Raw genomic sequence first — 17,476 nt, 5'->3', positions numbered from 1 at the left:
ATACACTGTACATGGAGTATTTGGCATTAAATATCTCTTGTCTTTGTGTTCTTACAAACAAACTTTTATAAATGTCTCAAATTTCTATGTCTGAATCAGACTTGAGATCTAACGTGATAGAACATTACAGTTCAAAGACGGGAAACATTCATATAGACGGCCGGTGGTGATGTAGTCAGTGACGGACTTTGGCCAAATATGTTTCTAGAACCAAAGTAGAAGATGAAGATGTCCTCATCATGAAGTAGTTATTTCTCATGTCACGTGTAATATCTCCTGCAGTATTACTAATGCCGATTCCGGTGTCTGTAAATGAGGCGAGAATTAGCTTTATGGAAGATGAGTCTATGAGAAACGTATTCAGCTACAGACTCCAAGGAAGAAACTGCTTGTTGTTTGTGGCTTAAATTATATATGTTTTATTAGTATATGTATATAAGAAAACTAAATACTGTAAAATAATAAATCTCCTCATATGTTTCCCTTATTATCTCCAGTAATTGTATTATTACACAGGATTTTTATGACGTTACATCTGCTCATCATCTTCTCATTCAGGTCTCTACAATATCGGACCCTCTCAGTGAATATCTTCTATATAAGCAAATTTTTCTGATTTACCCATCAAGGATGGATATGGACAGAGACAAGATGGCGGAGAGGATATTATACCTCACCCTAGAGATCCTCTTCCGGGTTACTGGAGAGGTGAGAGATTCTGATGACGTCACGTTACATCATTCTTATCTATGGGAATAACAGATGGACAGAACTGGAGAGGTGAGGACTCTGGAAATGTCTGGAGGGAGATTTATTAATGTGTCTCTCCATAACCAGGATTACACAGTAGTGAAGAAGACCTCTAGAGAGCGCTGTCAGGACCCTGTGTCTGAGGGATGGGGAAGACCCCTGAGCCCAAAAACCGGACCTCCATCTCACCCCCTGATACATGATGACATCAATGACCAGAAGATCCTAGAACTCACCTACAAGATGATTGAGCTGCTGACTGGAGAGGTGACACTGCTGGGAATGCTGGGGCATTATACAGTAACGCTATGAAGGGATCGAGGGATGACAGTATCATTGTATGTGTCAGGTTCCTATAAGGTGTCACGATATCGCCGTCTATTTCTCCATGGAGGAGTGGGAGTATTTAGGACACAAAGATCTGTACAAGAACGTCATGATGGAGGTTCCCCAGCCCCTCACATCACCAGGTAATAGACAGGACTAAATACACATGGCCTATAATTATCTGTATGTAAAGAATGAATTCAGCCCCTGTATGTGTTTCCTCCAGATCTATCCAGTAAGAGGACAACACCAGAGAGATGTCCCCGTCCTCTTCTTCCACTGGACTGTAAACAAGAAGATCCCAATGTTCCTCAGGATCATCAGGTAGATGGAGAGAAGGTGTCATGAGATCTCCCCTATGATGTGTAGACGGCTGTGAAGGTCTTGTGTTCAGTCTTGTTTTATCCACCAGTATTATATGTTTTATACTTGTGTAATGAGAATGGTGGAGATGGCAGGATTAGAGCTGATCATAGATGGGACTTCTCCATCTGTCTGTGACTTTTACAATATTTGTTTCAGGGTGAAGATCTGACCCATATTAATACTACAGAGACATATGTGAGGGATGACGAGTGGTGTAAAGAGGAGATTCCTACATATGACTACCCAGGTGAGTACTAACCACTAAATGCAGAGAAATCACAGATTCTTCTCAGACACCGGCTGTGGCTGCTTTATTGGTCATGTGATCACCATTTTGCCGTTAAAGTACAACATTGTCCTCCACCTAAAACTGTTCAAATGACTTTATGAAATTGTGAAAGTCCTTTTCTATAGAATTTACAACCTGGAGGATCCACCTACCCCCTGGGATTAGTAGATGCTGACTGTTAACTGCCCAGATCTGTAAATCCACTCATTGCTCTGACAAATTATTATATATCTCCAAAACTTATATTTCCAAAATTCACAGACTAATCCAATTGGAGTAAAGGGTAAAAATTAACTTTTATTTTTTCACGATTAAAACTAGAAATATAGTAGCAAAATGTAAAAATGATTGACTCAGTGGTCCCTGAACTGAAAGTCAGCTAGGATATTAGTAGTAAAGAGTTTGTCACTCAAAATTATTGCAATATACAGTACAGACCAAAAGTTTGGACACACCTTCTCATTTAAAGATTTTTCTGCATTTTCATGACTTTTAAAATTGTACATTCACACTGAAGGCATCAAAACTATGAATTAACACATGTGGAATTATATACTTAACAAAAAAGTGTGAAACAACTGAAAATATGTCTTATATTCTAGGTTCTTCAAAGTAGCCACCTTTTGCTTTGATGACTGCTTTGCACACTCTTGGCATTCTCTTGATGACCTTCAAGAGGTAGTCACCGGAAATGGTTTTCACTTCACAGGTGTGCCCGGTCAGGTTTAATAAGTGGGATTTCTTGCCTTATAAATGGGGTTGGGACCATCAGTTGTGCTGTGCAGAAGTCAGGTGGATACACAGCTGATAGTCCTACTGAATAGATTGTTAGAATTTGTATTATGGCAAGAAAAAAGCAGCTAAGTAAAGATAAACGAGTGGCCATCATTACTTTAAGAAATGAAGGTCAGTCAGTCCAAAAAATTGGGCAAACTTTGAAAGTGTCCCCAAGTGCAGTTGCAAAAACCATCAAGCGCTACAAAGAAACTGTCTCACATGAGGACCGCCCCAGGAAAGGAAGACTAAGAGTCACCTCTGCTTCTGAGGATAAGTTTATCCGAGTCACCAGCCTCAGAAATCGCAGGTTAACAGCAGCTCAGATTAAAGACCAGGTCAATGCCACACAGAGTTCTAGCAGCAGACACATCTCTACAACAACTGTTAAGAGGAGACTTTGTGCAGCTGGCCTTCATGGTAAAATAGCTGCTAGGAAACCACTGCTAAGGACAGGCAACAAGAAGAAGAGACTTGTTTGGGCTAAAGAACACAAGGAATGGACATTAGACCAGTGGAAATCTGTGCTTTGGTCTGATGAGTCCAAATTTGAGATCTTTGGTTCCAACCACCGTGTCTTTGTTCGACGCAGAAAAGGTGAACGGATTGACTCTACATGCCTGGTTCCCACCGTGAAGCATGGAGGAGGAGGTGTGATGGTGTGGGGGTGCTTTGCTGGTGACACTGTTGGGGATTTATTCAAAATTGAAGGCATACTGAACCAGCATGGCTACAACAGCAACTTGCAGCGGCATGCTATTCCATCCGGTTTGCATTTATTTTTCTACAGGACAATGACCCCAAACACACCTCCAGGCTGTGTAAGGGCTATTTGACCAAGAAGGAGAGTGATGGGGTGCTACGCCAGATGACTTGGCCTCCACAGTCACCAGATCTGAACCCAATCAAGATGGTTTGGGGTGAGCTGGACCGCAGAGTGAAGGCAAAAGGGCCAACAAGTGCTAAGCATTTCTGGGAACTCCTTCAAGATTGTTGGAAGACCATTTCCGGTGACTACCTCTTGAAGCTCATCAAGAGAATGCCAAGAGTGTGCAAAGCAGTCATCAAAGCAAAAGGTGGCTACTTAGAAGAACCTAGAATATAAGACATATTTTCAGTTGTTTCACACTTTTTTGTTAAGTATATAATTCCACATGTGTTAATTCATAGTTTTGATGCCTTCAGTGTGAATGTACAATTTTCATAGTCATGAAAATACAGAAAAATCTTTAAATGAGAAGGTGTGTCCAAACTTTTGGTCTGTACTGTATATCAATTATATTTATTTAATCAGGATAACAGATCTTCCTACCGTTTGTATCTAACAGAACAATTTATTCAGAAGAACTGTGAATAAATTCACCGTGGTAAGCTTTAAAATTCATGAAGCCGACACATTGGCAGTTTCTCTTATCTTGTGCTTATAGCAGCAGTTATAGGATATTGAGAGATTCTCTTGCTTTATCCCTAATCTTGTCAACAGTCATATAGTACAATACACTGTCTCCTACATAATGCCAATCACAAGAGCCTGTTAGCTGAACTTCTCATATTATAGCATTAGCGATGAGGATGAAGCTATCGTGATGGACGTCCCTAGCTGCTGCTACAGTGGGGAAAATAAGTATATGCAAGACGGCCTTCATTTTTTAAAGTCGTGGCGAAAAGACAACTAGGAAATACATAGCTTCTAATAGCCACAAGCCTACTCAATATTGAATGCAGATATAACAGGAGAAACAGAGTATATATAGGCATAAAATCAATATAGCTTTATTGGATACAAAATAGTAAAAAGGCCACAGCAGTGGCAACACAGAGTAAATAGTAGATTACAAAATACAGTACATGGTAACATATATAGAAAATGTATATATCAAAGGCCCCCCCAAACAAAAAAGGGGGAAGGGGAAAGGCAAGCAAATAGCATGTAAGATATACCATAGATGAGGGGTAGCCGCACAAGTGTGCAGGTATATATAAGATATCAAGAAAAATTCAAGTATCCCTTACCAATCGCTAGTAGGGGGGGCCAGTAGAGAAAAAGTGACAGGCAGACCGGGAACAGGATGAACTTAAGGTGCCAAGTGACCAGAAGAGAACCTCGACGCGCGTTTTGCCCCTATATTATGGGCTTTCTCAAGAGGCAAAAGAATGGGGAAAATAAGTATTTGATACACTGCTGATTTTTCAAGTTTATCGTAGGTACACTTCACCTGTGAGAGACAGAATGTAAAAAAAAATCCAGAAAATCACATTGTATGATTTTTAAATAATTAAATTGCATTTTATTGCATGAAATAAGTATTTGATCACCTACCAACCAGCAAGAATTCTGGCTCTCACGGACCTGTTAGTTTTTCTTTAAGAAGCCCTCCTACTCTGCACTCACTACCTGTATTAACTGCTGCTGTTTGAACTCGTTACCTGTATAAAAGACACCTGTCCAAACACTCAATCAATCACACTCAAATCTCTCCCCCATGGCCAAGACCAAAGAGCTGTATAAGGACACCAGGGAGAAAATTGTAGACCTCTACAGGGCTCAGATGGGCTACAGGACAATAGAGAAGGCAACAACTGTTGGCACAATATTAGAAAATGGACGAAACACAAGATGACTGTCAATCTTCCTCTGGCTGGGGCTCCATACAAGATCTCGCCTGGTGGGGCAGCGATGATTCTGAGAAAGGTCAGGAATCAGCCCAGAACTACAAGGGAGGACCTGGTCAATTCCCTGAAGAGAGCTGGGTATAGAGACAAGAAGACCTGGCACCACACATTTATAAAGGAACGCTGTGCCCCAGCATCCAAGGAAATATATAGAGAAGAACAATAAAAGGGTGTAAAAATGGGCACCAGACATTCTGAATAAGTAAGTCAATAACAATAAATAATAATTTTAAGAAGAATTATAAATTTTATTAAATACCACACACAAGCACCAAAAAGTTAAAACATAATTAAAAAGGCAGAAAAAGCATTAGATGTAAACCACCTTATAAAAGTCACATACATAAATATACATAAATTTATGAAATATTACATGTAATAAGGTGCCCACCCTGGATCAAAGCATATATTTCTGGTAGATGTAAAATTATGAATAATGCTGCACAGATAGAAAGTACAGTGTGTATGGAAAGTATTCAGTCCCCTTTACATTTTTCACTCTTTGTTTCATTGCAGCCATTTGGTAAATTCTAAAAAGTTCATTTTTTTCTCAGTAAAGTCCACTCTGCACCCCATCTTGTCTGAAAGAAAACAGAAATGTAGAAATTTTTGAAAATTTATTAAAAAAGAAAAACTGAAATATCACATGGTCATAAGTATTCAGACCCTTTACTCAGTATTGAGTAGAAGCCCCCTTTGAGCTAGTACAGCCATGAGTCTTCTAGGGAATGATGCAATAAGTTTTTCACACTTCCGTCCAAGGATTGGTCAAGTTGAGAATAGGGAGGAAGGAGGTGGGATGTTCCTACCTATAAAGACATGCTTGCTTGGCCGCCGAACATGGCCAGCAACCATGCCGATATGTTTATCAAGAAACTATCATAGTAACGAATTCTATTTAGATATTAAACAGACTGCTAGCCCCTGATGATCATGGCAGTTATAAAAAAATGATGAAACACGTAAGGCTTGAACTTCGGCTTAGTGCTAGCTAGGAAGGTCTAATATCATGTTTTACAGGAGTCGATAGACACTGTGGTATCGTAGGAATCAAAACTAGGAAGCGCAGTGTGTCAGCGCTGTGGGTGTGTGTCAGTGCTGTGGGTGTGTGTCAACGCTGTGGGTGTGTATCAGCGCTGTGGGTGGGTGTCAGTGCTGACGTCGGCGGTCGAGTGACCTGTCACATGGCTAAATGACGTCATGGAAGGTCCTTTTACACCACTGCGAGACACCGAGGAGACCGGACGCATTGGAGAAGGAGACCGGGGGCCATCGGAAGGTGAGTGTAATGTTTTTTTCCAGGACGTCCCTCCTGACAGCACACCAGGAGGTAGTCCTTCATGTCCGACTAGGGGCAGGAACACACGAGAGGTTAAAGGCCCCTCCCCACCCTCCATCGCCTGTGTTTTTCCTGTCCCTAGTCGGACAGGCACATGAGAGGGCGCAGCAGCGCTGAAAGCATAGGAGCAGCCCAGGGGACGGAGGGGTTGCCATACCTGTCTCCTCCCGCTGTCAAGACAGGCTGCCGGCTGAAACCCGTCCTGTTCCCTCAGCCAGCCCAGTGGAGTGGAGCTCCTGGAAGGCGCCGCTTCCCTCCTCGGAGGGCTCTGGGCGTGCTGCCTCTGCCGGCCAGCGCAATTCCAGTGACGCGGCTGCGGCATGAGTTCCACCCTGGAACGCACTTCCGGTTAGGAGGTCAGCAGGAAGGAGAAGCCTGGGGAAGATGGCGGCGAAGACGGCAGACAGGTAAAATCTGTCCATGTGTGTCTGTCGGTTAGGCACTGCACCTATAGTGAGCTATGGAGGGTAGCCCCGCGCAGCACACGGATTCCACGGCCATCTCCCTGGGTCATGTAAATGAGCATCTATGGGCCCCCTTTTTTTGTAGCTGAGCTATGGTGATTTATCCTGACAAACTGCCTGTGTCTGATACTGTCCATAGAATAAAGGGACCCCAAAGGGATCAGTTCCTAAGAAGAGGGCTAGGCGATGCCCAACTTGTACTACCAGGCTTCTGGACACATATAACAAACAGCTGTGCAAGGACTGTATAGCAAAAGTTATGGCGGAGGAGCAGGCCACATTTAGAGCCGAAGTAAAGGCTATGATTAAAGAGGAAGTGCCTGGGAGGCTTCAGCTGCAATCATCAAGACCAATATTGCGGCCACGTCCATGGCCAGATCAGCAGGCTTATGGTTGGAGGACCTGGAAGTCAAACTGAGAAAGAGTGCTTCCAGGGAGGATATAGCCGAGGCTTTATACATGGTCAGGATGGCAGTAAATTTCATGGCAGATGCGTCAGCAGAATCTGTCCGGTTCGCGGCAAGTAATGATGCGCTGTTGAATTCGGCCCGTAGGGCACTCTGGCTGAGGTCTTGGACAGGCGATATGCAGTCCAAAAACAAACTTTGTGCTATCCCATTTTCCGGCCTACAGGTTTTTGGACCTGTACTGGACAGCATTCGGCTGCAGCATTTCTTAGGAAGTTGGCAGAGAATAACCCAAAATCAGTGGATTTTACAACTTATAGAACACGGGTACAAGATCGAGTTTTCTCAATTCCCCCCCCGACGATTTCAGATCACGGAAGCCAGTTCAACAGCGGCCCTCAGAAGGCTGGAAGTAGACATCAGGCAGCTTCTCCAGGACGGAGCAATAACACCGGTCCCTCGTTCAGAGAGATACAGGTGCCATTATTCCAGACTGTTCTCCATAAAAAAACCATCGGGAGAGTACAGGACAATTATAAACCTCAGACCCCTGAACCAGTGGGTAAAGTACAAGAGGTTCAAAATGGAGTCAATAAAATCGGTGATACTTCTGGTACCCAAAGACGCGGTGATGTGTACCTTGGATTTGAAGCAGGCATATTACCATATTCCCATACACCCTTCAAGACAGAGATACCTCAGGTTTGCAACAAGAGGGAAAGGTGGCGTAAGCCACTATCAGTTCCAATGTCTTCCATTCGGCCTGTCATCGGCACCCCGTATTTTCACCAAAATAGTGACGGAAGTAGTCTCCCGTCTAAGGAGAGAGGGCATAGTCATAATTCCCTACCTAGACGACTTTCTTCTAGTAGCAGATTCAGACGCGCAGTTAATTCTTCATCAGCGTCGGGTAATGCGAGTATTGTCAGACTTGGGGTGAGTTCTAAATTTAGGAAAATCAGACCTAGCTCCAAGCAACCAGAAGATATTCTTGGGAGTGCTATTAGATTCGCACCGGGGCTTGTCCAAACTCCCTCAAAAGAAAGCTCGGGACATAGTAAAAAAATTCAGTTCCTTTTGCAGAAAGAGGGAAGTAACGGTCAGGGAAGCTATGAGTGTTCTGGGGACCATGACATTGTGCATCCCCTGTGTAAAGTGGTGTCAGGCACATTCCAGAATTCTTCAGAATGAAATCAGCTCCGCTTGGGACAAACGTCCGTCAGGCCTGGACAAAAAGATGCCCTTAACTCCAGACTTAAAAGGCTCCCTAGCCTGGTGGGTATCCCCTTTAAAGCTGGGAAGTTCCACAGTGGGACTAAGTAAAAAAGTGGAGAAATGTTGTAACAATATTTTTTAAAAAAATCACAAAATACTAATTAAAAAAATAAAAAATATATTGTACCCATAAATAAATATTATTATAAATCAAATGGATAAATAAACAATAAAAGTAGACATATTTGGTATTGCCGTGTCTAGAGCGACCCAACCATATTAAACCATCCCACTAGTTAATACAATTAGTAAACACCATAAAAAAAGTAAAAATCTAGGCAAAAAACAATGCTTTATCATCATACCGCAGAACAAAAAGTGGAATAAAATGCGATCAAAAAGATGAATGTACTGTACATAAAAATGGTATCTATGAAAACGTCACATTGTCCTGCAAAAAAACAAGCCGCCATACAGCTCCATCAGGGGAAAAATAAAAAAATTATAGCTCTCAGAATGAAGCAATGCAAAAATATTTTTTTTTCGATAAAATAGTTTTTATTCTGTAATAGCGTCAAAACATAAAAAAACTACATAATGTTGTATCGCGGTAATCGTACTGACTAGAAAAATAAAGCTGCCTTATCAATTTTACCATACGTGGAACGGCATAAAAAAAACAAAAAAAAAAACAATTCTTGAATTGTTGTTTTTTGTTTATTCTGCCTCTCAAAAATCGGAATAGAAAGCGATCAAAAAATGTAATCTGCCCAAATATGGTACCAATAAAAACGTCAACTCATCCTGCAAAAAACAAGCCCTCACATGACTTTTTCAGTAGAAATATGGAAAAATTATAGCTCACAAAATCTGGTTATGCAAAAACTAGTTTTTTGGGGGAAAAAAAGCGTATTTTAGTATGTGATAGCAGCCAAACATAAAAACCCGCTATAAATCTATCGCTGTAATTGCACCGACCCGAAGAATAAAGTCGTCTAATCACCTATACCGCACAGGAGCAGCGTAAAAAATAAATAAAACCAATTCTTCACCTGCTGTTGATTTGTTGATTCTAACTCCCAAATATCGCAGTAAGGCTCAGCTCACATTTATCCTGCGCTCTGAATATTCCCTATAATGAGGCAGGTGGAGGCACCATGGATGCTGTCTGGCCTTTGATCTGGCGGTGTCCGTCTTTTTAGGTTTGCATAAAAGTGTCATCGGCCACAGTTCTGTGCACCTCTGGGAAAAAAGGACATCACTGTACAGAGGCCAGACAGAGTCGAGAGTAACTCTGCTGCCTCGGGGTTTCATCTGAATTACGTCACTCTGAGATTTAAAAGGAAACCCTTATGTAAGTGCTCAGCATAGAGTGCAGGATAAATGTGATCCAAAATGTTATGTAAAATGTTCCCAAAATGTTCCCAGCTTCAACTCAATCCACAAAAAAAGCAAGTTCCCACTCGGGTTCGTCATCTGTTAGCGGAAATATAGGGGGCTTCCATGTTACTGATGGCACAAAGGCTCTGGAAAATCGAAATGGCCCTTGCACCCCAAAATAAATTCAGCAAATTCTGTGCTCCTAAAACTAAATGCCCCCTCCCTTCTGAGCACCAGTAAGCCTAAACCGCAGTTAGTGTCCACATGTTTGGCATTTCTGTAGTGATGAGAGCCCTCTTACTGTATGGGTGCATGTCTCCAGAAGCATAAGCCGGGAATAATCTACTGGTCACTACAGCGTACTGGTCACTACAACGGAAGTTTGCAATTTTCACTCAGCAACATCCACTGCTGCTTGTTTCTGGAAAACCCAAGGAGTCAAAATCGTCACAACACCTGTAGATAAATTCCCAAAGGGTATAATTTCCAAAATGGGGTAACTTGAGCGGTGATTGTGCTCTTGTAGCACTTAGGGGTTCTGTATATGGAGTCCGTAAACTAATACAGAAAATTCTGTGCTCCAGGATGCCTACTGTATTACTATACTGGGTTTCTGCTAAAACCAATAGCGCTCTGTCCCTCCCGAGTCTCACCGTATGGCTAAGCAGTTGACATGGATTTACTGTGACGGAGAGGAGCCAGAAGACTGCAGCTTCTAATTCCTCCCACTCATTAAAAGCCTTTCACCTTCATATTAAACAGTGCAGGTTTCTGCCGGGGGTTAATCTGCTCAGTTGTAAGCTCCTAGAAGCTTACCATCATTTAGGCTCTCACCTGTTCGCTGTTAGCCACTCCCCGCTCCTATATATACTGGGCTTTGGCAGGCTATCCTACCAGAGCTAGCTTATGCTGCATGGTTCTAGGAGTGTGCTGGACTGTTGTTGTTTGAGAAGGCGTTTGGAGGATTAAGCTAAGACTGTTGCGTGGTTTAGTTTGTGTGTTATCCTCTTCTTCTATTTAGGTTTGTCCCCCATCCTCCACTTCCCAGTGTTAACCTCTGTTGTTTGTGTGCATTTATTTGTATGATTGGTATTTTCCTTTAGCCCTATTTGTATTACCTTGTTAGTCTGGTTGGGGTTCAGCCATACATTACTACTCCCCTCTTCCCTGGGTGGTGGAAGGGAACAGACTGTGGGCGGATTGAGGAACTCAGACAAGGTACGTGGCGCCCGGTGTCTTTACCTTCAGAAGTAATCCGGGGAGCAGGACCAGCTAGGGTGCCCCTAATGTTAGGGACAGGAAGGAGCTCCTGCCCCCGGGATAGCCGACAACAGAGTCATGCCAGCAGTACTGTGCAACCACATATGTGGGGTATACAGTCAGCAGAAATTGTGGGACAAATTTTGATGCAATTTTTACCCATTTCCCATTGTAAAAATGTAAAATCTGGGTCTAAAACAAAATTTTAGTGGTAAAAATGGAATTATTTTTTTAATTGCCCAATAGTATAAAATTCGGTGACCCACCTGTTGTGATCACTGCACCCCTAGATGAATTCCTTGAGAGGTGTAGTTTGTAAAATGAGGTCTCATATGGGGGGTTCTGCTCTTCTGACACCTCAGGGGCTCTGCCAATGTGACATGGTACCCTCAAACCAGTCCAGCAAAATGTGAACTCCAATATGGCACCTCTTCTTTTCTGAGATTGGCACTGTGCCTCAAAAGTAGTTTTCGACCACATAAGGGGTATCTGCGCACTTAGGAGAAATTGCACAACAAATTTTGGTGTCCATTCTCTCCTGCAATCCTTGTGAAAATAAAAAAATTGGGGCTAAAATAACATTGTTTTTGGAAAAATGTGATTTTTATTTACACGATTCAATGTTATAAACTTCTGTGAAGCATCTGGGGATTCAAGGTGCTCACCGCACATCTAGATAAGTTCCCTGAGAGGTTTCCAAAATGGTGTCACTTGTGGTTGCACTGTTTAGACACATTAAAAGCTCTCCAAACGCGACATGGCGCCCGCTAATTATTCCAGAAAATTTTGCATTCAAAAAGTCAAATGGTGTTCCTTTCAAGTCCTGCTGCGCGCCCAAACAGTAGTTTTCCTCTACATATGGTATATCGGCGTGCTCAGGAGAAATTGCACAACAAATTTTGGGTCCATTTTTTCCTGTTACCCTTGCGAAAATAAAAAAAAATTGAGTCTAAAGTAAAATTTTTGTGACAAAGTTAAATGTTCATTTTTCCTTCCACAGTACAAAAATTCCTGTGAAGCATCTGAAGGGTTAATAAACTACTTGAATGTGGTTTTCAGCACATTGAGGGGTGCAGTTTTTAGAATGGTGTCACTTTTGAGTATATGTCATCTGTCATATAGGCCCCTGAAGTCACTTCAAATGTGATGTGGTCCCTAAAAAAATGGTTTTGTAAATTTTGTTGGAAAAATGAGAAATCTCTGGTCAAATTTTAACCCTTTTAATTTCCTAACAAACAAGAAAATTGTTTAAAAAATTGTGCTGATATAAAGTAGACATGTGAGAAATGTTATTTATTAACTAATTTGTGTGATATAACTGATTTAAGTTCATAAAATTAAGTTTTTGCCAAATTTTGATTATTTTTACAAATAAACACAAGAAATATCAAAGAAATGTTACCACTAACATAAAGTTCTATATGTCACGAAAAAGCTCATAATCAGTGGGATCCGTTGAAGCGTTCCAGAGTTATTACCTCATAAAGTGACACTGTAAAACTGTAAAATTTGGCCTGGTCATGAAGGTGCAAACAGCCTTGGGGGGTAAAGGGGTTAACTCCTCTAAATAGATCTGGACTTAGACAGAGACCCCTATGTAAAAAAAAAACATCACTAAGTTCTAGTGTATCTGTAGGGCCACAGTATTACCTGTTGTTCTGTAGTGTGAGATGGGAAGAAGAATAGTCCGTTAGCCGGGTCAGAACCAGGAGGGCAGAGAAAATACAAAATCAGAAGACACGAGAGTAGTCAGTAAACGGGCCGAGATCACAACAGGAGACAAATACACAAGCCGGGAGCTGATCACAGAGGACTGAACCAGAGGAGAACAAGGCTGTATCTGGCAGCTTCCAGCAATATGCTTCCAGCTTTAGTAGGGTGCAGTGGTCTCCAAATGGCTGAAGCAGGGAGCAGATTACTCCAGCTGGACAGCACACACACCCATACTGCCAGACTGGATGGTACTACAGGTCCCAGCAACCCTAATCTTAGTGGCTGGACAGAGCCTGCGCCGCCCAGAGCTTCTGGTTCTGACGTCTCCTCCATTACCAGCGCCGCCTGCAGGATGAATAAGGCGGCTCCTGGTGAGAGAAGCAGACGTCCCAGGAGCAGATCCCAGAGGAGATGGGACACACCATTTACAGAAGCCTTAATATGACAAAATGGCAGAAAACCAGAGCAGTAGAAATCCCCATAAAGTGACTCCATTTTGGAAATTATAACTTTCAGTGAAATAATCTATAGGAGTAGTGACTATTTTGACTCCACAGGCACTTTCTGGAAATTAGCACGCAGTGGATGATGGAGAGTGAAAATTGCACATTTGCCATTTTATTGCGCAACACATAACAGTTAGGAAAATAAGTATTGGATACACTGCCGATGTTCCCACGTACAAAGAATGGAGAGATCAGTAATTTTTATCACAGGTACAGTTCACCTGTGAGAGACAGAATCTAAAAAAAAAATCCAGAAAATCACATTGTATGGTTTTTACATAATTAATTTTCATTTTATTGCATGAAATAAATATTTGAAACAATAAACAAACAGAACTTAATATTTGGTACAGAAACCTTTGTTACAATTACAGAGGTCAGACGTTTCCTGTAGTTCTTGACCAGGTTTGCACACACTGCAGCAGGGATTTTGGCCCACTCCTCCATACAGATCTCCAGATCTTTCAGGTTTCGGGGCTGTCGCTAGGCAACATTGAGTTTCAGCTCCCTCCAAAGATTTTCTATTGGGTTCAGGTTTGGAGACTGGCTAGGCCCTCCAGGACCTGAAATGTTTCTTACGGAGCCACTCCTTAATTGCCCTGACTGTGTGTTTCGGGTCTTTGTCATGCTCGAAGACCCAGCCATGACCCATCTTCAATGCTCTTACTGAGGGAAGGTTATTGGCCAAAATCTCGCAATACATGACCCCATCCATCCTCCCTTCAATGTGGTGCAGTTATCCTGTTCCCTTTGCAGAAAAGCATTCTCAAAGTATGATGTCTCCCCTACCATGCTTCACAGTTGGGACGGTGTTCTGGGGGTTGTACTCATTCTTCTTCCTCCAAACATTGAGAGTGGAGTTGATACCAAAAAGTTCTATTTTGGTTTCATCTGACCACATGACCTTCTCCCATGCCTCCTCTGGATCATCCAAATGGTCATTGGCAAACTTCAAACTGGCCTGGACATGTGCTGGCGTGAGCAGTGGGACCTTGGGAGTGCTTCATTATTTTAATCCATGACGGCGAGGTGTTACTAACGGTAATGTTTGAGACTCTGGTCCCAGCTCTCTTCAGGTCATTGACCAGATCCTCCTGTGTAGTTCTGGGCTGATTATGACCTTTCTCAGAATCATCCTTACCGCACGAGGCGAGATGAAGCCTGCATGGAACTTGTGAAGAAACAGGGTCTTTCGTGGGCATAAATCTACTCAGACAACACAGGGTGAGGGTAAAACAGTGTGGCAATACTTTATTGAACCACCAAATGGACAATAAACCCATAGAACAGTCCCAGCAAATACCTAAGATGGTACAACATTACACAGTCTCACCCTTCTGCTGGCCCGCCTGGGATAGAACAGCTGCAACTTTGGGATTTCCAAGGCCAATTACCTCAACCAGTGGCTCCCCGCTTTTGGCGGGCCCCCACAGAGAGAAGGTATCGACAAGCTTAGGAAGCTGACAGTCCATCGAGGTACAAGGCCAGGAGACCCAAGGGTCCCACCCTGGCCTCTCCGAGAGTTTCCATGGGGCCCGATGACCAGCTGGTCTCAATCTGGCTTCTCAGATAGAATGTCTCCATGGGTTCCAGGCGACCGGAGGGTCCCACCTGGCAACCCCAAACAACATATCCAAGGGGCCAGGTGACTTCATCGTCCCAACCTGGTCTCTCCAAATGTTTCCATGGGCTCTCTGATGGTCAATGGAGCAGATACGTATCTTTCCAGTCAGGGCCATATACCCTTAGGCTGGAATCTTGTAGAATACAAATATGTGTCTCTTTGAATAAACTGATGCTACCAAGCTGATGGTCTGAAGAGAGTCTGATCTTTGATTCTACTTGTAAAGTCTCTTTCAATTCTGCCTGCTACAGAGGCATGTGTTCTTTAAATAGTTCACATTTGTTCTTTCAAGTACACATCCACAGGGCAAGGGTTAGGGAGGGTATTATTCCACAGGGATCAGGTCTCATTGTTTCAGCATTCAATCACCCACATAGCCGACATAGCAGGGGGGGTGGTTCTTTAAATCAACATCTAGCTGGCTTTAGTATAATATGCAATTAGTATAGTAACAAACGTCATTGTTTCAGAACCAAGAGAAGACAACATTCAGCGTTATACAAATACTGGTCTGTTCTTCTTGAACTACCAAAGAAACACACACAAGTTTTAAAGTCAACACAAACACAATAGTGCATTTCTCTTGGCTTAACAAATCTAGACGTATGGCTGATTAAGATAAGAAGCTGTGTCGTCACAGAGCCTCAGACAAGAAGATTGACGGTCATCTTGTGTTTCTTCCATTTCCTATTAATTGCACTAACAGTTGTCTTCTCAATAAGCTGCTTGCCTATTGTCCTGGAGCCCATCCCTACCTTGTGCAGGTCTAAAATTTTGTCCCTGGTGTCCTTAGACATCTGTTTGGTCTTGGCCATGGTGGGGAGGTTGGAGTGATATTGATTGTGTGTGGATAGGTGTTTTGTATAGAGGTAATGAGTTCAAACAAGTGCAATTAGAACAGGTAGGAGTGCAGAGTAGGAGGGCTTCTTAAAGAAAAACCAACAGGTCTATGAGAGACAGAATTCTTGCTGGTTAGTAGATGATCAAATACTTATTTCATGCACTAAACCTACTCAAATAAATAATGACTAAACATAAAAATTAATTTAAAATATAAAATTTTGAAATTTTTATTAATATACATGATAAAACCAAAAAAGGAAGGGATTACAAGGAGAAAACTATATATATGGGGTATAGCATGTAGATGACAATGAATGGTTAATCCTAAATATATGATAAAGTGCGTAGATATAATAAATAAATGTAGCAACCAATAATCTATATAAAATATAAATAAATTCTCAATTAAATCCCAGTGGATATATAAATACAAGTTCTATGCTAGATACATTATATGCAAAAATAAATATAACATATAAGTAAGGATAAATACCATATGGTCAAGGCCCCACAACCTCCCAAGGGGACCAATTTATTTATTTATATTTTATATAGATTATTGGCTGCTACACTTATCGTATTTTTCAGACTATAAGACGCACCAGACCATAAGACGCACCTAGGTTTTAGAGTAGCAAAATAGAAAAAAAAATTAAGCAAAAATTGTGGTCATGATGCATTATTTTAGGGGAAGGGGTTCTGCTGCTGACACTGTTAAAGGGGTAATGTCCCCCAATTCTTTTAATATCCCCATCCTGGTTTATATGCCCCCCCTCCTTCCTGTTATATGTGGCCCCCATCCCCATATGCATGGCACCCCTCATCCCCATCCTGGTATGCATGGCACCCCTTGATCCCCATCCTGGTATGCAAGGCACCTCCTGATCCCCATCCTGGTATGCTTGGCATCCCCTGATCCCCAATCCTGGTATGCATGGCACCCCCTGATCCCCATCCTGGTATGCTTGGCACCCCCCGATCCCCATCCTGGTATGCTTGGCACCCCCTGATCCCTATCCTGGTATGTTTGGCACTCCTGCTCCAAATCCTGGTATGCAAGGCACCCCTCATCCCCAATCCTGGCACGCGTGGCACCCCTGATCCCCATGCTGGTATGCATGGCACCCCTGATCCCCATCCTGGTATGCATGGCACCCCCTGATCCCCATGCTGGTAATGCCTGGCCCCCCTCATCTCCATTCTGGTAATGAATGCCCTCCCTGATCCCCATCCTGGTAATGCATGCCCTCCCTGATCCCCATCCTGGTAATGCATGGCCACCTCTGATCCCCATACTGGTAAAGCATGGCACCCCTGATCCCCATTCTGGTAATGCATGGCCCCCTGATCCCCATCCTGGTAATACATGGCCACCTCTAATCCCCATCCTGGTAATACATGGCCACCTCTGATCCCCATACTGGTAAAGCATGGCACCCCTGATCCCCATCCTGGTAATGCATGGCACCCCTAATCCCCATCCTGGTAATGCATGGCCCCCCTGATCACCATCACACTGCGCACACATAAATAAACAGTTATACTC

General features: G+C 42.7%; 1 protein-coding gene across 1 annotated transcript; it reads left to right on the top strand.

Moving 5' to 3' along the window:
• Positions 1 to 630: 630 nt before the first annotated feature.
• LOC141212731 (gastrula zinc finger protein XlCGF66.1-like) lies at positions 631 to 1,237 on the top strand. Its single transcript, XM_073665039.1, has 3 exons — positions 631 to 708; positions 838 to 1,017; positions 1,100 to 1,237. The coding sequence occupies exons 1-3, from the start codon at positions 631 to 633 to the stop codon at positions 1,235 to 1,237; spliced, it is 396 nt and encodes a 131-aa protein (XP_073521140.1).
• Positions 1,238 to 17,476: the final 16,239 nt, after the last annotated feature.

Source organism: Phyllobates terribilis, unplaced genomic scaffold, assembly GCF_046119375.1.
Source record: "Phyllobates terribilis strain yellow unplaced genomic scaffold, ASM4611937v1 Scaffold_183__1_contigs__length_3771566, whole genome shotgun sequence".
Classification (NCBI taxonomy): domain Eukaryota; kingdom Metazoa; phylum Chordata; class Amphibia; order Anura; family Dendrobatidae; genus Phyllobates; species Phyllobates terribilis.
Note: the sequence above shows the minus strand (reverse complement) of the source record. Positions and strands in the feature narration are given on the sequence as shown.